At 42.6% G+C, this 27,741-nt stretch overlaps 1 protein-coding gene across 4 annotated transcripts in view; it reads right to left on the reverse strand.

Moving 5' to 3' along the window:
- The window catches only part of OPRK1 (opioid receptor kappa 1), a 36,837-nt gene extending 18,984 nt beyond the window's left edge, over positions 1-17,853 (reverse strand). Inside the window, exons 1-2 of one of the 4 annotated variants that reach the window (XM_055128663.1) lie at positions 17,459-17,853; positions 16,517-16,759 (exon numbers count right to left, since the gene is read on the reverse strand). In XM_055128663.1, coding sequence (XP_054984638.1) covers positions 16,517-16,752 — 236 coding nt within the window. In that variant the 5' untranslated portion in view covers positions 16,753-16,759; positions 17,459-17,853. Of the gene's footprint in view, positions 1-7,962; positions 8,159-16,516; positions 16,760-16,980; positions 17,112-17,458 lie in introns of those variants that run through there. The other 3 variants (XM_004602337.2, XM_055128664.1, XM_055128665.1) reach the window with 3 other exon arrangements.
- Between the last annotated feature and the right edge of the window lie 9,888 nt (positions 17,854-27,741).

Here is a 27,741-nt window from a genome sequence, read left to right on the forward strand (position 1 = left end):
ATCACCGGGAAAATTAAATGGTGTGTCTTCTGCACAGAGCCAAGCGGCCTCTGCCCTACTCTCCCCAGCAAATTCTTTGCCTCCCACTCATGGAGAAAATGAAAAGTCTCTGTTGAGCTGTCCCTGAGCTTTCTGCTCTCCCACTTAATTATAAACTCACCTATACCTGTATCCGTCCTCGCCTTTGCCATGGAAGAGCTGCCTCACCTGCAGCAAGAATAGCTTATTACTGTAGTTGTGCAACTTTTTCTTTATACAGCGGGTAGGGCAAACACCCTACCGGCTGTACTATTGCTTCAGCCCCATCTTAAGATGTTTTTAACACCGTTCTGTTTTATTTATTTTTTAGTTTTTCAGACGTACTCAGAAATACTCGGGCCTTTCTCCTTCTCTCTGCAGACTCAGGGAGCACTGCTAAAGGAGCAAGAGGGGCCATATTGGGTTCCAGGGACAGAACCTGGGCCACTAAGCTGTTCTATAGGCACATAATTTGTTTCAGCTTCCCACTAAGAGTACGGTATTTTTGAAGTGTAACAGAAATATTGCTTCAGTTCTCAAATTATAAGAAGCAGTTTCAAATAATTCCATTTTCAACTAAAATTGAATTAAGAAGATTGTTTTACTTAGAGTACACTTCCACACTACATATTTCCACATCAGGCTTTCAGAGACTATTTGAAAATCCAGACGTTAATTATTTAATTAACTTCCTACCTACTTCAGACTCTATTATATCTAATTCAGTTACATCTCATGAACCTTCTCCAGTGTTAAGGCCTGACTTTTATTAATTGGAAGAGGACGTCTTCTGTTACCTTTTTTCTGGTTTCTGTAAAACCAGTATCAACGGTATCTATTGATCCATGGGTTAGCATCATTCAACAGATACCTTTTTACATAAGACAATCCTTTCTGCTGTGTGGGGGTCGAGCAGCAGTGACCTGCTTTGAAGGTCAAGCTACTAAATATGAAGTCAAATCAGCCTGAGCTTGATTTACTTTCATAGGTTCCTGTTGCTATTAAACATGGCTCTTAAAACAAATTGCTGCTGTATGACCTAAAGACCGTAGACCTCAAACTACCTGACACACAAGAGCACGTTCAGCGTCCCACTTCCCTTCACACAAACCCAGCCCCAAGTTACACACCAACCTGACCTCCCTCTTGTCTTCTGAATGAGGAATGGATTGATCCATGCTTGCAGGAAGGCTGGTAAAGATGGATACCAGATCAAAGTCTGTTGATTTCTTTTTTCACTCCCGGTTAGCCAAATAATGCTTTACACTGATGGGCAATTTATTTTAAATATTTCGCCTTTGTAGCTTTTACTCAGATATCATTAAATGATCCACCTGTTTCAGAAAGATGCACTAGGCAAGGCTATGCTTATCTCACAGACTTTAGAGGTACAGCTCACTAAACAAGTGCACTGCTGAGCCAGAAACAAATGGATCTAATAAGCAAAAATGAAATGTTATCTGTTCAAATATTGTGTTCTGAAAAGATTTTTGTTTGAAAAAATTCATTGTATAAGCCTACCTATTATTTTCATTTTATACTTTCAAATTATGCTAGCAAAGATTTAGCAGGCAATATCTCTGATTTTTGCTTTCTGAGTTTGTAATCTTGATATTTTCCTTTTTCATTGTGAAGAGAGATGTTCTCTGCTTTGTAGAGCTTGGTAAGCCCTGACATCTAGGGACTTACTTCACTCTAACTGATAGTCTTTGGAGATATGGTGGTGAGGAACACAGAATTGTAGTTTTCCCACTGAAAAAGAGGGAATTATAATATTTATCTCATATGGCTCCCAAGACAATTGATATAATGCACCTTTTACAGAAAATAAATCTATTTTTTTTTTCACTTTCTCAACTGCTCTTTTATCTTATGTGGAAAGGTGGTACCAATTACCATAGAAAGATAAACAGTATAGTTTCTAGGTAGGGCATTGTTGTTTTATTTTTTTTAACTAGTTAAATTAAATTTTTTTATTTTTTTTCCCACATGATAATCACACAATAATTATTTACATGCAAACCAATGTGACACATGGAACTCAGCACCACCCTAGTGGCCCTCAAGTCCCGTTAAACCCAAGAACCAAACTATCAGGCCCAAACCACCAGGGGCATTGTTGTTTTAATCCAATTCAAATTGAGTATATAAGATAAGAGTAAAAATGAATTCTGGTACTTTATAAGTTAGGATAATAATGGATGAAATGATATGTGGATGCAACAAAACTTTGTAGGCACAAAAATTAAATAAAAACTTCTTTGCCCTTCACATGTATTTATAGGATATATATGAAATTTCTTAAGGTTTGGACTTACATAACAAGATACATTAAATATTGTAATTGGATATTAATGAATAATAGATATGAGCTCTGAAAGGTCTTCAACGTACTATATATAAAGTTAAAGCGTATATCTCTACCTGTCTGTCTGCCAATCTGTCTCTCTCTCTTTTCCCAGGGAAAAAGCTCTTCTTTAATGGCTACTTGAGAACGTGAGTAAGAACTGCAGCTATTGTGTCCTTTCTTAAGGTCTGGAGAAATCCCCCAAGAAGCATGAGGGGTCCCAGCACTCCCTTATTGTGAAGAATCTGGATCTGCTAACATCACAGTGTCACAGTTCTATCACTTTGTCACAGTTCAGATCAATGACATGTAATAATTCTCTTTGTGGGCATTCCATAAGCCAGAATCTCTGCTACCTTTCCTACACACGAATCCTCAGAGCAACTTTATCGGTATTGATGAGGCCTCCAAGAATCACAGAGGTTATATTAATTGTTCAAAGTAATATAAATATAAAATTTATCGCAGGAATTACAGCAGTTTTGATTTCCATTCATGTATTCTCACATCTCTCCCCAGCACTTTATAATGGGCAAATCCCAATATTTTGACTCCTGTATATTTTATTTGAATCTCATAACAATTCTTCTTAGAGTTTGCCCAGAAGACTTATGTACTTTCCCTAATAGACTTGCAGAAAATTAGACTCAGATAACTATTTTGTTTTGAATTATCAGAGTCAGTACTCAGTGAAAGAATCTTCAACAGTCAGCAGGAAAAAATCCTACTACCTTCCAGAATTTCTGAAGACTTGTCCTCGTAAGCCTACAACACTGACAAGCAAGAATGAATAGGGGCCAGAGCGATAGCACAGCGGGGAGGGCGTTTCCCTTGCATGTGGCCGACCTGGGTTCGATCCCTGGCATCCATATGGTCTCCTCAGCACCACCAGGAGAAATTCCTGAGTGCATGAGCCAGGAGTAACCCCTGTGCATTACCGGGTGTGACCCAAAAAAAGAAAAAAAAATTTTTTTTGAAAAGCAAGAATGAATAGTTACAACTAAAAATAATAAATTCTGATTTAGCACAGTGGGTAGGGCATTTGCCTTGCACACAGCCGACCCAGGTTTGATTCCTTTGCCCCTCTCGGAGGGTTCGGCAAGCTACCGAGAGTATCCTGCCCGCACGGCAGAGCCTGGCAAGCTACCTGTGGCATATTCAATATGCCAAAACCAGTAACAAGTCTCTCAATGGAGATGTTACTGGTGCCCGCTCAAGCAAATCGATGAGCAATGGGATGACAGTGACAGTGACAGTGACATACTTATTGGATTTTCTGAATCTTCCTGGGCCTAATGGAACGAACATATGAACACATCATTATAAGTCCCTCACCCTCAGAGCAAGTTGGATATTGCTCATATTTTCTTTTTCTGATTAGTTCCCGTTTATTCAATCTTCCGTCTTTCATCTCACACACTCTTCCTTCCTTGCGCTTTCTTCTCCTCCTCTGAATTCTGCCCTCTTCACTAGTCTCTCCCCCTACTTGTCTCTCTCTCTCCACATTGCCCTCTGGGCTACGCCCAGTCTGGTAGCAAAATCAGCATAAGAAAGCCCTTCCTGAGGGCCTGCAGGCAAAATACCTCTTAAGGTGTTTTTCTCTTTTCCTCGGTCCAAAATCTCCATCAAGATCTTAATACTAGTTATTTTTGTATGGACATAGTAAGAGATACATTGAGGCTTGTAGGGCAACTCTCCTGACAACATCTTGCCACAGACTCAGACTACAGCACTCAGGCCAGATGAATCATTCCTAACCCTGGTAGGGTCCGAATCTAGTTATTCCTGGATCATGACAGCATTTGTCCATGACCAAGCTCTTAACTTACAGTTAAGCATTAGGCACTTTGGCCAGGCCTATCTCGATGCCAGGGTAGCATATATCAGATATTGCTCATATTTAACCAGAATGGTGGAGGGGGGGGCTGTCAATTCTTTCAGTCATAAGCCTTTGGTTAAAAAAAAAACTTCTTAATTTGACAAGATGAAAAATTGTTTATCATTTTATCCATACTGCATTACAAAAATTCATGTTTTCTGGGGCTGGAGCAATAGCACTATGGGTAGGGTTTTTGCCTTGCATGCGGTCAACCCGGGTTCAATTCCCAGCATCCCATATGGTCCCTCGAGCACCACCAGGGGTAGTTCCTGAGTGCAGAGCCAGGAGTGACCCCTGTGCATCGCCAGGTGTGACCCAAAAAGAAAAAAAAAGAATTCACGTTTTCCTAGTGAAATGGAACCATCTAGATGGGAAATTGGCTTGTGAGACACGGCCGGAGTTGGTCCGGCAGTGACCGGATGCACTTTTCAATCTTTTCAATGTCTACACCCCAGGAGCATACAGCACTAGTCGGGCCAATCTGGCTTTTCTCTCCAAACTGGATCATGATCCCCTAGAAATCACACCAAACTGGGCTTTCAACTCACTACCCAGCTTCTTGGTCAAGAAATGTATCTAGAAATTATAAAATTCCCTGTCACACTTCAGCTCCCAACCTTCACGTACATGGGGGCAGGGGCCGGGAAGTGGCTTCGGAATATGCCTGAACTTGACGCAGGCCTGTGTCATGGCAAACTGAGTATTATTCCCTGAGCCAACAAAAACATCAGTCACAGGTGAGGTTTCTGGGGGTGAATGAGGCTCTCAGAGGAGGAACACTGGCCGTATGACACAGGGTATCCAGGTGTATCCATGCATGAGACTGCTGCATTTTGACATACACAGACAGAAGAGATCATACTTAGATTACTAGCATCTTTTGCAACTGTAGTGCATTACTTGTGTGTGTGTGTGTGTGTGTGTGTGTGTGTGTGTGTGTGTGTGTGTTTGTGAGTTACAATGGTGCTATTTTAAATAAGAAGCTCTTGGGGCCAGAGAGATAGATAGCGGGTAAAGTGTGTTTGCCTTGCATGCGGAGAGCCTGGATTCGATCCCTAGTATCCCACATGACCCCTAAATCTGCTAAGAATGATTCCTGAGTACAGAGCCAGGAGTAACCCTTTAGTACAGCTTGGTGTGCCCCCCAACCCCACTAAAAAAGAATAATTTAAAACAAGGAGCTCCTTCTTAACTTATGAAAGCATAAGAAATCCATAATTTGGGAAATGAATCACCATTTATCTTCAATACAAAATATTTACAGTTTTATTGTGTTCAGCAGTTTTTAGCCCTTGTCTAAAACACCTGCCACCCTGACTTACACAAACTCTCTCATCTACCTCCAATAGGGTCATGTTCTATCCCCTGTCTGCAACTCGTTACTTCAATATGTTTTTAAGTGCCCAGTGCATACACAAATATATGTCAGACATTGAAGAGGACTGAATATAAACTCAATGCAAACGCACTGTTTCTAGGATCTTTAAAACAAGTGTGTCAAAATTGTAATGTGAACCAGAAGATTAGGCAAAACAGAAAGGACAGTGCAATAAACAAATAAAGACTTGATTTTTGTTTTTTGCTTTGGGGGCCACACCCAGTGATGCTCAGGGGTTACTCCTAGCTCTGCACTCAGGAATTATAGCTGGTGGTACTTAGGGAAACATAAGGGATGGCAGGGAGTGAATCTAGGTTGACCACGTGAAAGGTAAGATCCTGATCCGATGTAGTATCTCACCGACCCCCGAAATTAAAACTTTTTTAAAGGTTTGAGAATACAGATGAAAAGGATTGAATAGGAGATGTAATGATTAGTCTTCTTCTGAGATGAGGGGTCTTTTTAAGGCATTATGCAAGACAAGATAAGATGGGAAAAGAGGTTTCCTGTCACAAACTATCTTGAATACCAAGAGGATATATAATTAAGAGGATTTATGGGTTTATTATGGAACATATGCTATCTTGGGAATATTATGACAAAGTTGTAATGACAAATAAATGAGGTAGTGCCTCAAATACTTTACTTAAATTCATTATTTTGGAATAAGAAAGAGTATTAAAAGTGTTTCTTGGAGTTTGTTAGAATTCAATCTAATAAGTGAAAGCATTTATGGATGACATTGCAAACTTCAGTCTAATAAGTGAAAGCATTTATGGATGATATTCCAAACTTCTCCAGAAGTTGCAAATTTTATCAGAGAAATAATGTGATTCTATGAATTCTGGCACATCTAACGGCTAAAAATTGAAAAGCAATCAATAAAAATTAGTGTAGTTTGGTAAGAATCATGAAAGCAGAACATTTTTGACATGTGTAAGAAATGGCATGGACCAGAAGGAAACAAAAGGAAATGAATATAAAATATCAGCACAGTGCTCTCTATTGGTAAAGGAACTCATACGTGTTATGGGAATGTCTGGGGAAGGTAAGATATGGTGTAGTTCAGTAGTAAGCAACTTGCATGTGTGAGGGTTTGAACCTTGGACTTGATCCCCAGTAACCCTAAAATAAACAAATACATATACACATGGCATTCTCATTTTTCCATGTATAAACATTGTTGAAGAACAGAACTGAAGTAAAGGACAGTATATGCTAAAATTCACAAATTAGCTAAATAATGTTAAGTAAAATCTGAGGTAGGTGCCAACATAACTGATAAAAGCAACAAACCCTAGTCACAATTTTTTGGAATAGACCTCTTGAATATAGTACATGCCAAGTGGTCAAGAAAAATGATCTGAGCAAACACTGTTCAGTATGGTAAAATGCAGTTTATGCTCAAACTTTTTCGATCCATGGAAAGCTGACCTCTATTCTAAAACACTACAGCTGAACTAGCTGCCTAACGGCCCCCAATTCAGTAAAGGGGAGTCCTGCAACGCTTACTAAATGTAAGCCTATTAACCTACAGTAGAAATGACCATCCTTAGGGACTGATTTGGGCACCCTTCTTTTCACTGACAACAAGCACCACTTCTTCATTTTTCTAGTTGTGTTTCCTAGATATATATCATTCTCAATTGCATGTTTCAGATGATCAGATATAATGATGGATGTATTTAGTGAATTCTCAAAGATCTTAATTGAAGGGCTGGAGTGATAGCACAGCGGATAGGGTGTTTGCCTTGCACATGGCCAACCCGGGTTCGATTCCCAGTATCCCATATGGTCCCCTGAGCACCACCAGGAGTAACTCCTGAGTGTAGAGCCAGGAGTAACCCCTGTGCATCACCAGGTGTGACCCAAAAAGCAAAAAAATAATAAAATAAAATAAAATAAAATAAAAGATCTTAATTGAAAACAGCTTCTCAAACTTCAAAATAAGTTTTCAGGCATTCAATGAAGTGCTTCATTAAATTATGAAGATACCCACAGTTCATCTCTACAGAATTAATTTGCTATGTGTCCACTTAGGTGATTCACCATCACAATCATGTTTATTTACTAAAGGGTACTAGCTTAATATTTTTGTGAAAGGAACAAGTCAGTCACTGTTTCTCTGGTGATCTAACTTTAAAATTGCCTATGTAGTTTTTATGGGAGTCATAACATACTCATTCTGCCACTGCAGTTCCCTATAATTACTCTACCATGCAAAAAGAACTGTAAAAGGAACAGAGGTGGGGCAGAGCAGATCTCCGGGTTTCCAGGCTATTTTCATTGCATTTATCACAGAACAGAGAGTCGGACAGGAATGCATAGCTCAAGGCTCACCGGGACGCTGCCCCAGCAGCCCAGAGGCTGGAGAGGCGGGGCTATTGAGTGACTGCCCTACTGCAACAGCTGCTTACTCCGAGAACTGCCCGTCCTCTCGACAGTCACGTCTCGACTCCCAGAATGAACCTTCCAGTGCTCTCAGCCGTACGCAGAGCTGAGTGCATGGTGGCAAATGCGCCAGTGAACGCTGCAGACAATCTGCTTCTTGTTGTTCCCAGTAAAGAATTGTTTGCATACCTAGAAATATAAATGTATGCATATATCTTAATATGCCTGCCTAATATATCTAATATGATGTAATCACATGTATATGACATGTACCTTAATTAGTTTTTCAGTTATATATAAACTACATATACCTTAATTAGTCTTTCAGTTATACATAAAAGAAACTGACCTAGCTAATGTCTGACTCTAGGATGCCAGAGAGACCATGGGATTCCCACCGTCTTCACTAGGGAGACCAACACAGGCAGAGAGGGGTTAGAATCTAATTGGAAAGTTACATAAGCTAATGCTCAACTAGAGATACAAAATTTTCTCTATCGCTATAGTAGATCTCCAAATAACTAACTCCTCAATGTGTGTTTATTTTGTTTTGTTTGGGGGCCATACCTAGCATTACTCAGGGCTTACTCCTGTCTCTGTGCTCAGAGGTAAGTCTGGTGGTCCTCAGGGGCACAGATTGGAAACTGGGGGTAGGCCTCAGGTTGGTTGTGTGCAAGGCAAAGGTCCTACCACTGTACTTTCTCTCCAGCCTCTAACTTCTAATTCTTCTTTTTATTTTATTATTATTATTATTTTTTTATTGAATCACCATGTGGAAAGTTACAAAGCTTTCAGGTTTAAGTCTCAGTTACACAATGCTCGAACACCCATCCCTTCACCAGTGCACATATTCCACCACCAAGAACCACAGTAAACCTCCGCCCTACCCCCCAAGCTCCCCAAGCCCCCCACCCCGCCTGTGTAGCTGATAACTTTCACTTTACTTTCTCTTTACTTTGATTACATTCAATATTTCAACAAAAAACTCACTATTATTGTTTGGAGTTCCCCCCCACGCCCAAGTCGGACCTGCTGGAAAGGAAGCATTTGATAATTTGTTTTCATTGCTGAGAGTGAAGAGATATGAGGTCGTGTGGCCACAATTGCAGCTGCATAACTTCTAATTCTTAATTTAAGGTTTCTGTTCAATCATCAAACCAATTTCTTTAGAATCTGTTTATCATGTTCTAGTTTTATTTTATTTACTTTAAAATGAAATAAAATATTTATTTTATTAAAATTCACGCTTGCCTAGTGGAGATGGTCTGTACTTAAAAACATACACACACAAACAAAAGCAATATTTTATATTAACTTCATGCATAAAATCTATTCTTCATGTATCAGTTTTCCTTAAGACACACTAATATCCCTTGCAAAGAAAAAAAAGCCAATTATTGGCTTAGTTTCTTTTGATGAGTAAACAAATGAATAAACAAATGATGCAACCTTTAAAAAGTAGTTCTAAGCTTGTATTATTTGTACCACTGAAACTATCTATTTAACTCAAAGTTTGAAAAGGCAATTCTTCTGAAACTCTACAGTTCCAGGTTTCTAACTGAGCATAGAGTCTCTCGGCAACTGGATGCACTCACCTCACCACTTTCAATTAATCTGGAGTGAAGACGGTGCCAGTGGCAAGGTGAACATAAAGACACTGCTTAAGAGATACAGAGAATGGTTAATAAAGAGGTGTCATCACCTCCCAGTGAGAAATCAGTGCCTTCTGGAACTATAGTTTCTGACTTCTGAAACCCTTCCCTGAACATTTGGAATTCAGTTAGAAATATCTGTCCCCTGGGGAAGAAGTAATTATATTTAGTTGATCAATATAAACACTTTTAAAGGAACCAATGGTCCCGTTTTAAAAGTATTTGTCAAATAATAATAAAATTATTTTCAGAAATGTCAGTCTATTAAAAATAATTTCTAATTTTTTCCCATATTTGCTTTAGAGGAAATCTATCATGCTTATTCCAAGAGGAGCTCAGGATAAACTGGAATGCAGTTTTTGAAATCATCTTAAACTAAGATGATTTGGCAGGTACTTTATGGAGAAGAAATAAGACATCTAAGGTGGAAAAGGGGCAGAGAGACAGACACTCTGGGTCAGCTGAGTCATCCCTACACTTTCAAATTAGTTGAGCGATGGTCATGCGAGTTGACAGGACAGGCACAAGTTCAATTACGCTGTCCCACTATATCCTGATAATCTAAGATGATGTCAGTTGAGTAGGACTTCACTGGCACACGAAAGCTGGGAGTAGGAACATTCTGCCTTCCTCTCTGTGAGTGAAATACAGCTGCTTTCCTGAGGGTTCACATTTGTGCCCAAGAAATGTGACGGTTTATGAGAAAATATTTGAGCTCAAGAAAAGAAATCATTTACATGTTGTTTTTGTGATCATATGTCTTAAGTCCCTTATAAAATTACTCCTTTTTAAAAATGTCAACATTTCCCATATTGAATTAGGACTTGTACATTCAGAACAGGTCAGCAGATGACTGATCCCTTGAGATCTTTAGAAAATGCAAAGACAAAAAAATACCAAGAACCAAATTCTGAAACCTGCTTTGTCTGAATCATTGCTTCCTGTTAATCAACATAATCAACTTGAAAAGAAACATATTTTTAATAATAAATCTTTCCTCTTGGTGAAAAAGAGCACATATTTAATTCTGGCAATTGGGGTTTTTAAAGATGTTTTCTTAAGGAGAACTAAAATGGGATAGATAGTGCTTAGGAATGAATTATTACCCCCCTCTCTTATTCATATATTCAAATTCTAAACCTCACAGTATTTCAGAATGTTACTATATTTGAAGATAGAACTTTAAAGAGATAAGAATGAGGGGAAATTATATTAAAATGAATTCAGTAGCATACATATCCCAATCTAGTACAACTCCCTGTCTGATTAGGAGAAAAGATTACTACCAACATACAGGAATAAGACAAAGGGACAAAGGCACGTCTCTGTGCCCAGGATGGAGCCTACTATCTCTCATTTAAATGATTTCCCGAGTAAACTAACCCTGTTGACGCCCTGGCAGGGACTTGCAGCCTACAGGGGCTCGTGGAAAGAAACCTTCATTGTTTGTGCTCGAACTTCTCAAGGGGGGCTGGGGGCGGCATGGGCCTCCTATAGGCCAAGGGTGTTTCGAGGGGCGCACAGGTGAAAACTTAACAACTGGGGGGCCTTGGAAAGAGATTTTGGAGCCAACTGAGAGGTTAGGAGGAGGGCCACAGGGAGGAAACCAGACCAGAAAGAATCATGGTCAGAAAAAGGTTGAGAAATATTTATTTTCTCCACCAACTTGTGGGACTTTGTTATGGTTGCCCTAGCAAACTAAAACAAGTCGATTATATCAATAAATCATGTAAAAGCACCCAGAAGGAGACCTGGTAACTCATATCTTGAAGATGAACAAACGGGAGAGTTACACTTAGTTATTGTCAAAACTTTCCTGCGTTAGCCACAAGAATGGATGATGACACTGAGACGGAAGGCCGAGGTCACTTTGGTCTCTAATCTGACCACACCATGGCCTGAGAACATTCAGTCAAACGCTCATCTGGGCAATGCTCTGAAGGTGTTCACAGTTCTGCTTAACGTCCACTCTCAGTTGCTCTGAAGCAGAGGTTTCCTTTAAAAGGTTGTTTCTGGGCAGACTTGCTTCAGGTATTTGAAAGAGCAGAGCGAAGCCTTTCGTGGGAAAGTACACGCTTCACCTGGAGAAAGCATCCACACATGGACATTCCAGCACCGTCCATGGATGTCAGACCTCCTGAGTCAGCTCTGGGGTCACTTCAGCAAGTCTCTTGCAAGGAATCTCTAAGCATGTTCATTCCCTACTGGTTCTACTTCTCTGGCTAAGTCCTGATTAATATTAAGAGTATTCAAAGTGGGGACGAAAAACAACTCCGAAGGCCCTAGAACTATATCATGATTTACGAGGCATCAGGAGAAGAGAGGAGTCTGTGATGGAGAGCAAAGGGGCTCAAAGGCAGGCGGAAGTTGGAAGTACAGAGTGCTTTGGAGAATCGACAGCTGGGAGCTCATCCAAGGATGCAACTCTCCCTGGTAATCCAGGGGAGCCAGAACCAGCCTCTGACATAGGGGAGCTGCTGCCATAGCAAAGGAGCAGTAGGCAGGAAAACCAATAATTCCAGGCAGACATGAAAACCAAAATGAAAGAGCTGGACTGGAGAGATAGTCCAGGATGTAGGGCCTTTGCCTTGCACTTGGCGGACCAGGTTCAATTCCTGGCACCCCATATGGTCTCCTGAGCCCACCAGGAATGATTCCTGAGCACTGAGTCAGGAATAAGGTGTAAGCCCTGAGCACAACCTGGAGTGGCCTCTCCAAAAAAAAAAAAAGAAAAGAAGGAGAATTCCCTCCAAGATGTTTACCCATAGCAAACAGGAGAATAAATGGAATAAGAAACTCAAAAAAAAAAACAGGAATGCTTCTTTATTATAAGAAGACAGATACTTAAACATATACAGATGCTGAATAAATAAAAATTGAAGGAGAGCACTATTAATAGAGTAGAAAGGAGACAATTGATAAGGGAAAGATCCCAGCGAAGAAGGAAGTAAGAAAATTCAACAAACAGAAAAAGGAAATTACATTTTGTAGAAAGAAGAGAATTTTTCTACTGAGATAACCCAAAATCGGGGAGAGTGCTTTTAATGTATGTCGATACAGGAAAAAGCAGTTCCTGCCTCTGGACTCAAATGTCACCGTGACATGCTCGGGAAGACTATTTGCTGACAAAGTAGAGAAAATACTCAGAGGAACAGCTTGAACATCAGTATCAATATGAGCTCATTTTATAGAGAGCAAAAAAATGACTTGCTTTATTCTAGGAAATAGGAGAGGAACATAGCGAAGTTCGTAATGCCTAGGGCTAGATACTCTTAGAAGCAGTGACTTTGCCTTGACCAAGATAAAATTTATTTCATTAGCAGCATTTGCTGACCTGGGTATAGGACAAAATGAGTGGTTTGATCCAGGACTAAGATTTAATGGAAGACTGTAACTGAAAGGCAGAGTGAAGAGAAGCTGAAATGAAGGTTCTGGAGTCCAGGGAAGGGACCGGGAACCAGGAGGTGACCTGTGAGAAATCTAAGGCTGCCTGGGAAGAAGGCATCTAATAGCTTGCAGATGCGGTAGATTGGAAAATAAATAGATAAATGGATTAAAAAAAAACAGGACTTGGAGCTAATTTGTTATGATTATCCTGGCTCCTGGAGGGCAGCAAGGTATAACATTCATCAATTTATTCCCCCCTTATTTGGCCTTAGCTTTACCATCTATTAAATGGACATGGTAACCTTGCATAGAACTCAGGATCGTGAAGATGAAATAATATAATTCATACGAAGCAGGTGGTTCCATCAAGCATTATACTAAGTGCTCTTTAAATTCTAACCGTCTTTTGCACAGAGTGGAGATATCTGCCTGCGTGTGTAGCTGTGATAAGAGTGGACAGTGAGTGTCCAAGGAGTTAGCAGAGGGGCTGCGGCCAGGGCTGTGGAGAGAAGAGGTGGGCTGTGTTTCATTCATTGCAGGCCTTCTGATCAGGAGGTAGGACGGACCTCAGGACACAAGGTTGAAACCCCAAGTGACAGGAGCTGCCAAGGTCATGGTTTAAGAACTGATGTAATAACTGCCCACCCCAGAACCACAAAAGCCCAGACAGAATATGGGAAAAGGCAGACTGAGAGTCAAAAGTTTAACATTTTAGGATGAAATACTAAGAAACTAGAAGCTATAGTTACACAATGCACAGTAATCTCTAGAGTGCAGATGGTGGGCAGTATTCCAGCTGTCAAAGATGCTGATTTTAGGCAAATCCAAAAGCAGGGGCTGGAGAGTGGAACAGTAGGTAAGGCTCTTGCCTTGCATATGGCCAGGCTGGGTTCAGCCCCTGGCACTCCCATGGTCTCCCGAGCCCCACCAGGAGTAATCCCTGAGTGCAGATCGTGTCTGAGTACTGCTTAGTGTGGCCCCCAAACAGACAGAAAGACAAAAGTATTCAAAGCTTTCTCTACCACTTTGACCCTTGCCCTGGGCTCGCTCTCTCAGACTTGCACCTGTCCCACAGCCACGGACCTCAATTCCATCTCGAGATGATTTTCCTAGACGGCTAGACTCTGCCAGAACCCTGCTTTAAGTCTCATACTTCATGATGGTGTTGTCTTCAGGACTGACTTTATAACTTTCTAGCAGCGCTGTTCACTCTCAACATTAACTACAGATACACTTAACTTCAGAATCACTCGGGTCTATTCTTAGTTTCATGAGGCTTCTTGAAACTTCAGCGAGATTTGAAGATTTCTCAGATTTTTAGCTCTTTCTTCTCCTGAGCAAAATCTAAACCCATTAACTTTGGTTCTGAGTTTTAAAAAATCTTTATCTATCATTCTGAATAAATTATAAACACATATGTAACCTCTTAGCCATAGCTTTAACTCAGTAGGTTGGCATGCCAAGATGCTCATGTAACTCTTACATTTCATTGGCCATTAAGCGTAATTTTTCAATAGTTGAAAGAAATTTAGATAATCCATGTAAACTCCTCTGTATTTTTAAGCTGAATATATCACTTCCTAACCAATTTTATCTTGGATGCGTAAATATCTGTTATGTTTCATTTATTAATATCAATGATTATTTTTCTGTCAACAAGTCAGTTGTTCTACTATGGAACTGTCTTTGCAGTTATCTCAGGATTCTTTGCTTTTTCTTTTTTATATTATTCTACAGATTATAAAAAGATTGCAAAACAATTAAGAAGGTTTTTCAAGAACGCTGAACTTAAGATAATCATTCAAATAATTATTTGGGTAAAGTTTCTGCATTACTAAAGTACTTAACCAATGGTGGGGAAAGCAGAGTTATTTTCTTTGTCATTTTTTTGTGTGTAACGATGTTTTACAAGGAAACAATAGTCTAACATTTTCATTATAATTTAGAATACAGTTGTCTTTTGTTTTGGTAACTATAATCTAACTAATGAAGAAAACTAAAATTACAAAGGATTTGGAAAAACAAATCGCTTTCAAAATATGACCATGTTTTCAAGCTTTACTCATGACTGATAGAATTTCTGTAAAATGTAATAAACAACTATGGAAACCAAGGACACAAAGCTATAAATATGTGTTGTAGGAGAAGTGAGCTTTATAATAATGTATTTGTAGGCCTAAGTGGCAGTTATAATTCAGATAAGAATAAACTACTGGACATTCCCAAGGATAAAAGGGTTATTTCTGTTAGGATGATTTCTCAAGACAAATTTGTACTACTGCAAATAACATTCTTAAAGTTCCTAGTAAAGAAACTGTTTCTAGGCTAAATTTACTATAATTGAAAAAAATCAATTAGTTATGTCCTTTAAATGTCTCTAAAAAGTGACATACATCCTTCATTTAATTTCACAGGTACTCAAAGAAATGTAGGCTTCTTCTTCACTCTCAAAGGTCCATTCTGAAAACATTGTCTCCCAGAAAGTGAAACATACCTCAAAAACTATCCAGAATGAACTCCAGATTTTTTTCATTGTTGAAAGCAGTCAGAATAAGAATGACTACATTTTCCTAAAAATTGGCATACATGTAGAGATGTGCAGATTTGCTCTTGGAAGTTGATTTCAATGCAACCCCACACAGGAACCACGAAACAAAACCTTCCATTTATCACACTGAAGTTAAACAATGTTTGCAAGCCTCTACAATTCTGTCCTTAAGAGGATACACATAGTCAGGTGGCCTATTTCCAAAGGTCACTGGAGATCTAAGCAAATGAAATGCCATTTCAGTACCAAATAAAGCTCGGTGGGGACATATCAACCTTAACTGTTGTATTGGCTTGTTGCTTTGTAAACCTAACTCTGACCTGATGAATCAGAAAATTCTCAGTTATTTTCACTGTGTTTGTTGGCCCTGGGTTTTATCTGAAGATATGCATGAAGGAGCACAGCAGGCAGGGCTCTTGCCTAGCACTAAGCTGACCCTGCTGACCTGAATTTGATCCCAGATTCAACATATGGTGCTCCCTACCCCTCCACCCTGCCCCCACCTGGCCAGGAGTGATCCTTGATGACAGTGCCAGGAGTAGGACCTGAGCACAGTCGGGTGTGGCCCCCAAATACGACCAAACAAAAAGATATGGGGGTAGGGGGGGTTCCCAGGTGAGTGGGGTCCAGGCAAAAGATCAGACCGCTGGGTTCCTGGTTCCTGGGATAGGGACCCGGGCCATACCCTAGCGCTTTCCCTGGGCAAAGTTCTCCGCAGGAGCTGGAGGAGGCAGCTGGTCAGCTGGGTGGGTGGGCCTCTCGGAAACCCACCCAGGGTGCCACTGGACATCTCAGAGCTCTCCCTGCAAATGTCTCATTGGTCCCAAGAGACCCCCCACCCACCCCTGGACCTGGGCAAGGGCGGGGGGGGGGCGGTAGACGGTCCCGGGCCCCCGCGCGTCGACCCCGCGCTCACCGGATGATGACGAACATGACCAGGGAGTTGCCCACCAGGCCCACGACGAAGACCACGGAGTACACGGCCGTGATGATGACCGGGATGGCCGCGGAGACGTGCGCGGGCTCCAGGGACGCGTTCCCGGGCCCCGCGGTGCCGTTGGCGTCCCCGTCGCTGGCGTTGCGGGCCGGGCAGGCGTCAGGGGGGCAGCTGGGGCGCGGGTCTCCGCGGAAGATCTGCACTGGGGGCTCCATGCTCGGGCTGCGGGGGCGACAGGGCGAGCTGAACCCCAGCTGCAAACTTCGGCGGGGTCTGGGCTGCGCGCGCGCGGGGCTGCAGGACCCCACCCGGGCGCGCGGGGGCTCCTGCGCCGGTGCTCTCGTCTCCCTCCTGGGCGTTGCGCCCCGGGGACAGATGCGCCCCCCCCCAAGAGGGCCCTCCCTCCCCGGGACCCTCTCTCCTCCCCAGCGCGCGCGCCTCACCTCCGGCTCCCGCAGACGCGCCCGGTCCCGGGGGCGCCGCGCGTGTCCCGGTGCCCACCCGCCGCGGTGTCCGCTCGCCCCCCGGCCGGGTGCTCGGCTCCTGGCAGCCCCGCCGGCTGGACCAGCCGCGAGTCCGGGTGCGCGCAGGGGGCTGGGGCCGGCGCGGGGCGGGCGCGCCCCGCCCTCAGCCCCCCACGCTGCAGCTCGGGGAGGGGGCGCGGGCTCCCGGCCGAGCCCACAACTCCTTCCAGTGCCCGGTGGCTCTCAGAGGAAGAGGACAGGGAAAAAAAAAAAACGGTGATTTTGTTTTATCCGAACGAGCCATCCAAGGAGCGAGGGAGGATCAGGAACAGGACCCGGGCATCCCAAGTGGTCCAGGGTGCGCACACGCCGAGGATGCTCGGGTCTCTCCGGGACCGCGCGCCCATTGCGCGCCCCTAGGACTGACTCGAAGGGGCTTACCCGGCTGTGTCCTTACCCGACTCTCACATCAGTCCCCTGCCCGCAGCGTCTCGCTTCTGCTCTCGAGCGCGCCTTCCCCCGAGAGCCCTGGAGAGGAATTCGAGCCCCGGTAGGGAAATTCTGCTGTGTTCTTGGCACAGTTCTGCCCGCCAGATTCTGCTGTGCGAAACAGACCTTCTGTACAGACGCACGGGGCAGGGACGAAGGTTAGGAGCACGAGAGATGCTTGGAGCCAGGACGCCCTGGGCATCCAGGAGTCCGCTGCAGAGTTGCTGTTCCCGCTGGGGTCTTGAAGGCCAGCACACCCCAGCCTCTTCCTGGATTTCTTCTGGACGGCTCAGGGACTGGAGCTGAACCCACGCCCCCGCCTCCACGCTGCCGGCCGCAGCTCACGTCCACACCTGAGCACCAACACCTGAGCACCCCAGGGGCTGCTCCCATTTTTGTTTCTATCCATCGCTGATGGTGTGAGACAGCTCCCCTCAAAGGGCAATTGAGCCCCCAAATTTGACCACAGGCTTCAACACGTGGAGCTCTTTTTAGTGGTGGGATGGAACATGGGAAAACAGGCGAGTGTCAGCCCTGAGGCTTCCAGTTGTGGACTTATTCTCAGACCTTTCATTTGGAAGTCTGCTCGCAAATTTCCATAAGAAGATGACGCCTACCTTCACCAGATATTCATTTTAATTCCGTGACCTCCCTGTGAGTGGGGTCCCCTCTGTCTCGGGGAGATGGCTGTCCTTGCCTCATTCCCAACAACTCTCTTTGGCTCTGTGGAATCCAGACTACCATGAAACGAGCGCAGCAAGATGATTTATTTGCAGATCATAAAAACTGGACAGTGTCCAAGTCGGAAAGAGAGAATTAAAAATTAAAAAATAATTTTTAACTCTCTCTTTCCGACTTGGACACTAATAAAAGAAAAAAAATAAAATAATATTATTTTATTGGAAAAAAAATAAAATCTAAAAAATAAAAATAAAAAATAGTATAGTAAATGAGAACAGTTGTGTCTGGAGCGAGCACGGGGCTTGCCTTGCATGCAGCTGACCTGGTTCTATCCCCGGCATCACAGATGGTCTCCTAAGCACCTTCAGGAGTGATTCCTGAGCCAGGCGTAACCCCTGAGCGTTGCCAGATGCGGCCCAAAAATCGGAGGGGGGGAGGGAAGATGAGAAAGCTATGGGACAGAGGCAGAAATACTAATTTATCTATTACATTTATCTTTAGTTTATTTCATTAAATTTGTGCTGCACATCTTTGAAAAGGTGTTTCCAACATTCCCCCTCATTTCACGCTCATTTGCCACATTAGAGGAGTTTGTGTTTGTAGTCTAGCACAGGTGGCTGTCACAGCTGGCAGTGCCCACCTTGTTCCAACACAGCTCTTGCCATATGCTAGTTGCACACAGCTATTTCCTATCAGGGGACAAATGGAGAGCCAAATTTTTCCCAAAAGACAAAACAAGTATGGCAAAGGATATTAGTAAGGATCAAAAATACATGTAAGAAAGGTATTATTTGACAAGATCCCAATAAGTTGCAAAAAGAGAAAGAAAGAATAAAATTCCATAAGACAATTTCCAGATCTGTACACTTATAATTCAAATTTTTGAATTTTCCTTCTCACCTGTCTACAGTGTATGTGCAAAGGTTTTGTGGAAAATTCTCCTGTAGTAAAAGTTGAATCAGAAGTCAATCTGGGACCTTTAAGCTATAAGAAAATTTAACTATATTATTATGCTCGTTATCAGAGACCATTGATTAAGGAGTCTTTTAAAGGCAAAAAAATTACTTACTATGGGAGATGAACTTTATTCATTTGAGAGTTTCTGTTATTTAGAACAAATTAGTGGCCAGAATAAAGGGAAGCTGGATTGGGGAAAGCGTTAAGAAACCATCAGGTAGCTCTGTTACCGCGGTAACTGGCCAGTTTCCCGACCACAGAGAGGAAAGCTGTTTGCATGGCATCCCATAGTCAGGGATAGGCTATTTTACCTTACACTGAAGATAAGAGAGAAGAGAAAATGAACTTTTAGAAGGCAGTACACTCATATAATTTTATGAGCATGTGTCATTAAACTCACTAAAACTGTTTTTCTACCTGCCATTCTGCTCAACATTATGACTATAACTACCAGACAAGTTTTTTTTAATGAAATTGTGTCTTCAGAGATGATTATTGGTGAATGTTACAGAGCCTCTTTGGTGGCTAATGCACTGACCCTTCTGCCATCCATAGCAAAAACACACAGCAATTGTGATCAACTCACTTTCGTGTGTCTCCAATAGACACAAGCCTGCAGTGAGGCAGAAGTGGAGAGGAGAGTCGTGTCTGTGGAGACTCAAGTGTTGCTCGGACTGCCGGACCGGTTCCAGCCCGCCCCGTCCATCACTCCGGTTGTCCTTCCCCAGGTGTAGACATCAAAGCAGACTCTGAATGTGCAACAGTGAAAACGACAAGCCCTCCATCCCCTGAGAGGACAGGAGGACAGCGAGAGACAGACTCTTTTTTTTTCCCTTTTTGGGTCACACCTGGCGGTGCTCAGGGGTTACTCCTGCCTCTACACTCAGGAATCACTCCTGGCGGTGCTCGGGGGACCTTATGGGATGCTGGGAACCAAACCTGGGTCAGCCATTTGCAAGGCAAACGCCTTCCCCACTGTGCTATTGCTCCAGCCCCAGACTTTATTTCTCAAATGATTATTAATTAATAATAAAAATCATATACAGTTAATTCTGATGAATGCTAAGTAGGACAGCATTTCATAAACATGGTAAACAATAACAAATGCAGTAGGTTTGCACAAAAAAAATTTTTTTCCTGATTCTATACTTTATTTGTCTGAATATAGTACAACATGGGGAGAGGAGTTTAAATTAACAAATACAAACACATGGGGAACACTAAAGCAAGATCACATAACTTTTAATTTGGCTTTTCATCTCTTCTTCAATTACTGTAATGGAAATTTTTAGAAGGCTGAGTGAGAGAGATAGTACAGTGGGTAGAGCAGTGAGAGGGATAGTACAGTGGGTAGGGCACTAGCCTTGCATGCAGCAGACCCAGGTTCAATCTGCAGCACCACACCAAGTCCCCCAAGCACCACCAGGAGTGATCCCTGAGCTCAAAGCTAGGTGTCAGCCCCAAACGCAGATAACTGTGGCCTAAAAAATTCAAAATGGCCCCCATCCTTCAAATGTCCATAATAATTATTTAAGTCCCCTTGACTCTGGCCTGAATCTTGTACACAGTCTGCACATATTTGTAGGGGTTCGGATGAGGACCTGATAAGATTCCTGATATCTGAGAATTAAGTCTAGCAACTCCAGGGAAATCCCTCCTGATGACGTGTCCTTAAAGCAACATTTAATTAATGCTTGCAAGTAGCTCTCCAGGTAAAAAGGGGGAGAGGGCTATTCTAGGCAGAGGGCGGTTTGGATAAAGGACCTGACTGAACAGAAGCAGGACACATTTATGGGACCAAAGTGAAGCAGTATACCCAACTCAGAAAAAGGCAAGTCTGGGATCGAACAAAATAGAGGTCAAGATAAAGGTCACGCCATGCCCTAACAAATACCTGAAGACATGGATTTCAGTCTGAGTCATAGGAGGGTCTGTCAAAAGAGGGGTGTGTTAAGGTTTGGGATTTGGTTGGTTTGTTTTGGGGCCACACCCAGAGGTGCTCAGGGCTCACTCCCACTGGTGTTCAAGGAATCATAAAGGGTGCCAGGAATCAAACCTGGGACAGCGTGTGCAAGGCAAACACTCTACCTTCTGGTCCCAAGTTTGGGATTTTAACTTGTAGAATCTCTTGGAGAGCCTAAGGTCAGCTTCTAAGAAGCTCAGCACTGCACTGTAGCACTGTCATCCCATTGTTCATCGATTTGCTTGAGCGGGCACCAGTAACGTCTCCATTGTGAGACTTGTTGTTACTGTCTTTGGCATATCAAATACGACACGGGTAGCTTGCTGGGCTCTGCCATTTTTTTTTAAATTAGATATTTATTCCAAATTAACACTAAATATCAAACAATAGATATTATACCTAAAGCCCAATTTTGTAAATGATGACATTTTCACTGTTTTCATGAGTTTCAAGCTGCTCATAAAAATCTTTCATTTGCAAAGCTGGAAAAAGATAAAAACCAATATGGTTACTTGTGTAAAAATCAGCTCAAGATCTCTCAAATTTCTTTGCCAATAAGACTCCAGGTGAACAGAAAACTGAAAATGCCCCTAGAGAATGGTTCATGCTCCTATAGTACTATGTCCTGATCTGGGCTCTGCCATTTAAATATCTTAATATTAATTAGGGCTGGAGCGATAGCACAGCAGGTAGGGCGTTTGCCTTGCACGTGGCCGACCCAGGTTCAATCCCCGGCATCCCATATGGTCCCCCAAGCACTGCCAGGAGTAATTCCTGAGTGCAGAGCCAGGAGTAACCCCTGAGCATCGCTGGGTGTGACCCAAAAAGCAAAAAAAAATTAATTAAAATATTAATATTAGACCATTTTAATATTAGCACAGATATTAAAAGGCATTTTGGTGGACCATGACCCTGAATATTATTCAAATGATGGTATAATGTACACTGTCCCCTGGTCATGGAGCTGAAGCTTAAACCTGAAGCTTCCTACACAGACAGCCTCAGGTGAGTTAAATCTACGAATTTGAGAGTCCGGTTCCAATCCCATGGAGGCAGCGGTTAGAATGAAAGAAATTATGTCAACCAAAGGTGCTTAATGCCATAAAAATTGGGGGTCAATAGAAGTGGAATGAAGGTGATGAAATTTAGGGATTAAAAAATGCAGCAAAAATTTACTGATTCAAAAATTAAAAAGACGAGAAATACCCCAACGAAAGGATGACAGCCTGGCATGGTGATTTGGATACTGTGTTTTTCACAAGAGGAACGAAGAGAAACCCTGGGTGGAGTGAAGGAGGTAGAAGAGCAGAGACGGGACGACAGGAGTGGCGGCTGAAAGATTTGGAGAAGGTACATTTGGAGGGAACAGTACTAAAGCTTTTGTGAGAGATGACTCAACCCCAAGCAAGGCAATTGCTGAGAAAACAGAGAGGAGATGATAGTTATGAGAACCATTTAGGAAATTAAATTGGCAAAGCAGCGGTGTGAAGAACGGGGGGCTCAGGGAGAGGGAAGAACGCAGAGCTTCTTCAGGCCTATGCTTGGCCGGCCAAGTGTGTGATGGCGCCATTAACCGAAATGGGAAATACGGGAGAAGCCGCAGCACGTTTGTGGGAGGATGAAATCAGCTCCTGTTTTGCACGGCTCCATTTGAGACGTCGGTGAAATATTTGTGCATGTTCTGGGTGTTCGTGTAGGCACCACACGAGGCTGGAGAGTTTCATGGATGGAGAGGAAAGGAGAAGCGATAGCTGTAGAAGGGAACCAAGGTGATGAGAATATGCTGGAAAATTAAAAACCACTTAATTTTAATTGGGGTGGGGCGGGGGGATGGGGTGGGAGGATGGGAGGGATACTGGGAACACTGGTGGAGGGGATTGGGCACTGGTCGAGGGATATAAACAAAATGCAAACATGAAAGTTCATAAGTTTATAACTGTAACTCATGATGATTCACTAATTAAAAGAAACACTTAAGGAGAACATAGAAAAAGGAAACTGATCAGTGAAGGAGAACCATTAAAATATTGGAGAAGAGAGAATTTCAGGAGCAAGAGGTCATCCCTATAGTATTCGTGTAACATAAAAGGAAAAATACAGTATTGGAGAAAATGACTCTTGGGTTTCAGCATTATCTTTGGTTAAATCAGAATTTACTAATTAGCATTGACACAGAAATAAATGAAAGGCTGAAGACCACTTGATTTTTATTTTCATTTTTGGATGGCGAAGGGCCTGAAGTCAGGCCTTGTGTGTGGGAGGAATTCTCCCCTGGGGAGAGAGAACTCCGCTGAGTGGCCAGTGTGAAGAGTTCTCTCTTCTCACAGGCTGGTCCCGATCAGCTCCCCACTTCATCTCACACTGTGGGAACAGAAGAGACCAACCATCTGGACCGGCCACGACTGCGTGGGAAGTCTGGACACTCTCGTGGTGGGCGATGGCTTTCCACGACTCCAGACTTTTAGCAGCTATGATGTTGGAAGCCAAAACTCAGCTTTTATGCGTCTTTTCTGAGAATGGAGTGGCGGTGGGAACGCTCCCTCCCTCCCTAGACCCCCATACTCCCAGAAGCTCCCGCAGCCACACCCACATCGGACAGCTGCTGCCAGGGACACTGGCCCAGGTCTATAGATCCTGGCTCTCCTGCCACGGTGGACACCAAGGGACAAACACAGACACCAACTAAGCTCAGTAAACAAAAACAACAGCAGAAGACTCAACCAGCAACTACCAACTTAGTAAACCCTCAGACAAGGACTTGATGACCCCCTGATGAGATGCAACAATTTTCACAAATTTCTTTTACTCAAGTTTTTTTTTTTATAATTCCATTGGCCATTTAGTTGTAATAAGCAGTATAACATAAATTGTTTTGTGTCTGCTAAGGGCGCAGGCTTGGAGGATGGATGGGAAACTCGGGACAAAATAGAGGAAAGGTCACTGGTGGAGGGGTTGGTGTTGGAATATCAAGTGCTCGTAACAACTGCACTATGAACAACTTTATAAACCATAAAGTAAAAAAAAAGAACTGTAAGTCTTTGTGCATGAAGATATCGACCTTCCTGTTTCACCAGGGCAATGTGTATTGCTTGCCACTACACATACATACTACCTTCTCTTCTTTGCTCCGTGTTTTAAAGATCTCTGGATCCCCAGAGAGGAGCAGTGTGGTGATTAGCAGAAAAATCAAGCATGAAGCTCTCTTTGTTCCGTTGCCTTCTTATCGGGCTCCGTGGTGTGACCACCCCTGCAGAGGAGCACAGCTCCTGCCTGCCCTCCTATGCGGCTATCATCTCTTACTTCATTATACCTTCTTTCTTTTGACTATTCCGGCTAAAGGTGGAATAATGACCACTGTCCTATTTCTCTCACGGAGATATTGAATTGACCCTTTGATGCTTTCTCTCAGTTCATCTCCCAGCCTATGAATATCCCTTTATTAAGCTCTCTCATTACAGAGTTTATGGTATAGGTCTCTCTCCCCCAGGACCCCCATTCCTCAATTCACTCGGGGCCTGTTGCCATTGTACTCACTCCCCCTGCTGCAAATAAGTGGCTGGTCAGCAAAACTCCTGCACTTACCTTTGTCAGAACTAATCCACATTCATACAGAAGGAAGTCGGTATGCTTTTCCTTGATCTTATTCCAAGATTATGCTTTTTCTGTTTGATCATCTGTCTTCCCCCAAGGCCGTAGTTGACCCTGAACAGATTCTGTTATCGTCTTGATTTTCTAAGAGATTTTGCCTTTGAATTGTCTTTACATGACAGCAAGAGTTCGTGTGTGCTGCAAAACAATATCCATACGGTGGTGCTCCAGAAAGAAGCCCCTTTTCCTATGAACAATCAGTACTGAATATTTCCACTGAGCTGAAAACAGCTCTACATAATACATGTTGTGACTAAATCAAATATCGACCAAACAGTATCTTCACTGACTATGGAGATGGTTTAGTGAGATGGTTTAGTGATTCCATATTTCCATACCAAGTCAATCTAAACTCACTTCCAAACCCATCATATGAATTATTTATCACTTGTCACTTGTAGTCCCGTTGATCTTCGATTTGCTTGAGCTGGCGCCAGTAACATCTCCATTTGTCTCTGTTGTGTGCTAGTGCAGCCCAATGATATCTGCTCGCTCCAGGAACAGGAAGAGCCTCAAACCATTCATTCAGGGATTTGAGGAAGAAATCTGACCATCCAGTTGGTGGGCAGCCACGAGGTCTTCTGACGTCCTGTGGAATCCAGTCGGTAACAGCTCTAGTCCAGCGGTCTTCTCTGAATCACATTACGTGACCGGCCCATCTGATCTCTGATGCCTTAGCAAACGAGACAGCATCCCTGATTTTTGACCGTCGACGGAGGTCAGAACTCCGGATTCCTTCTCTCACTTGAGTGAGACTTGATATCCCTGAATTATTTATAGAAGGTAAAATATTTCTACTGATATGTCATAAAACTCTGCTGCTTGTTTTGTCTAAGGTCTTCTGAAAAAAAAAAAACCCATAGCCACCAATAGAGAATTACAAAGAAATCTTTGTTTTTCTTTTACCTACTTTTTTTTGTTATTTATTCAGAATAAATGGATTTTCTATCTCTAGCATAGATCTAACTAATATGGTACATTAACCACCATTATGGATAATCTTCTGGGAATTATTTTTTCCCAGTCATTTCTATGCTCTCCGCTTGACTTGGAAAAGATAGACTCAAATAAACAATAAAATAAACAGTAGAAATGTCATCTGCACTTGTATTTTCATTGAAACACTGTTCACAATAGCCAGAATCTGGAAATAACCCAAGTGCCCGAGAACAAACGACTGGTTAAAGAAACTATTGTACATCTACACAGTGGAATGCTATGCAGCTATTAGAAAAAAATGAAGACATGAAATTTGCTTATAATTATATGGACATGGAGAATATCATGCTAAGTGAAATGAGTCAGAAAGAGAAGACAGACATAGAATGACTGCACTTATTTGTGGAGTATAGAATAACACAGCATGAGACTAACAGTCAAGGATAGTAGAGACAAGAGCCAGGAAGGTTGCTCCACAGTTGGAAGCCTGCCTCATGTGCTGGGTGAGAAGGCAGTTGGGATAGAGAAAGGATCATTAAGTCGATGATGGTTGGAGGGATCCCTTGGGATGGAAGATACTGCTGAAAGTAGAGAAAGGACCGAACATGATGACCTCTCAGTATCTGTACTGCAAACCATAACATCAAAAAGGAGAGAAAGAGAGAGAGAGAGAGAGAGAGAGAGAGAGAGAGAGAGAGAGAGTAAGAGAAAATGTGCCTGTCACAGAGGCAGGTGGGGGATGGGTTGGGGTGGCGAGAGGGATGCTGGGGACATTGGTGGTCGAGAATGTGCACTGGGGGAGGGATGGGTATTCGATCATTGTATGACTGAAACTCAATCATGAAAGCTTTGTAACTGTATCTCACAGTGATTCGTTAAAAAAGTAGAAGAAGTAGAGTAAAACAGGGACCCTTCTGGAAATCCTTTTCACAAACATTTCAGAACCAATCATTTTCTGATAAAACCTACTCTAGCTAGAGACAGAGAGGAGGGTAACTCTCCATGTCCATCTTTAATGCTCACCTTTATTTAATAACACTACCCGAAGGCACTTTAGACCTTCAATATCTGAAAACTGAATAAAAAAATCTTTAAAACATGAGCACAATATCTAAGTATTTATTGTAGTTCATATGTTATCTTATTCTTTCACCTTATGTACAAAAACATGAGATTCAAAGGAGAGTCAACGGTCAAAAGCTTTTAGCTGGGAACTAAAAAGATAAATTTTAACTACAGAGGCACTCCTTAGCAAGAATGTTTACAAAAGCAACTCAGCTGGAGAATTAGCCAACTGCTAGTTGGGAAGATAACTGGTTCCCCAGTAACAGAGATTCCTGAATTGCTCAATTGCCGAAGTTATTCTTAATTTGAAATGTTTTCAAATTAATTTTTAAAGCTCCATGATTTATATAGTCATTCATTGTTGAGTTTCAGGCATACAGTATTCCAACACCAGTGCCAACAGCACTGTCACCCTCCCTCCACCAGAGACCCCAGATCCCTCCCAGCCCCAGCCCGCTTCCTTGCAGGCATGTTTTTGACTTTGGGTATTGTAGTTTAGATCTCCTGCTTGCAGTGCTGTTGACTCTATAGCTTGTGTAGATACATATACATGCATGCATACATATATGTGTATGTATGTGTATGTATACATACGTACACACACATATATACCACAGTTGTATATTTATGTGCCTATAACATAATTCTACACCACCAATGAAATCAAGGCACAACTGACCCCTACCCCTGTTACTTCCGATCCGTCTCTTTTTACCTCCCCCCCCCTGGTTTCTTTCCTTTTAGTATGCCCCGAATCCCCTAAGAGAAATTACGCCCAGATGAAACCCCCAGAGTGGAGTCAGAGCATCCACAAGTTCACAGAACTTGCAAATCACTATATGCAAATCACTATTACTGTCTTCCCATTACTCATCAATTTGTTTGAGTGGGCACCAGTAACATCTCTCATTGAGAGACGTATTGTTACTGCTTTTGGCATATCCAATACGCACGGGTAGCTTGCCAGGCTCTGCCGCGTGGGCTCGATACTCTCGTTA

Source organism: Sorex araneus, chromosome 2, assembly GCF_027595985.1.
Source record: "Sorex araneus isolate mSorAra2 chromosome 2, mSorAra2.pri, whole genome shotgun sequence".
Classification (NCBI taxonomy): Eukaryota; Metazoa; Chordata; class Mammalia; order Eulipotyphla; family Soricidae; genus Sorex; species Sorex araneus.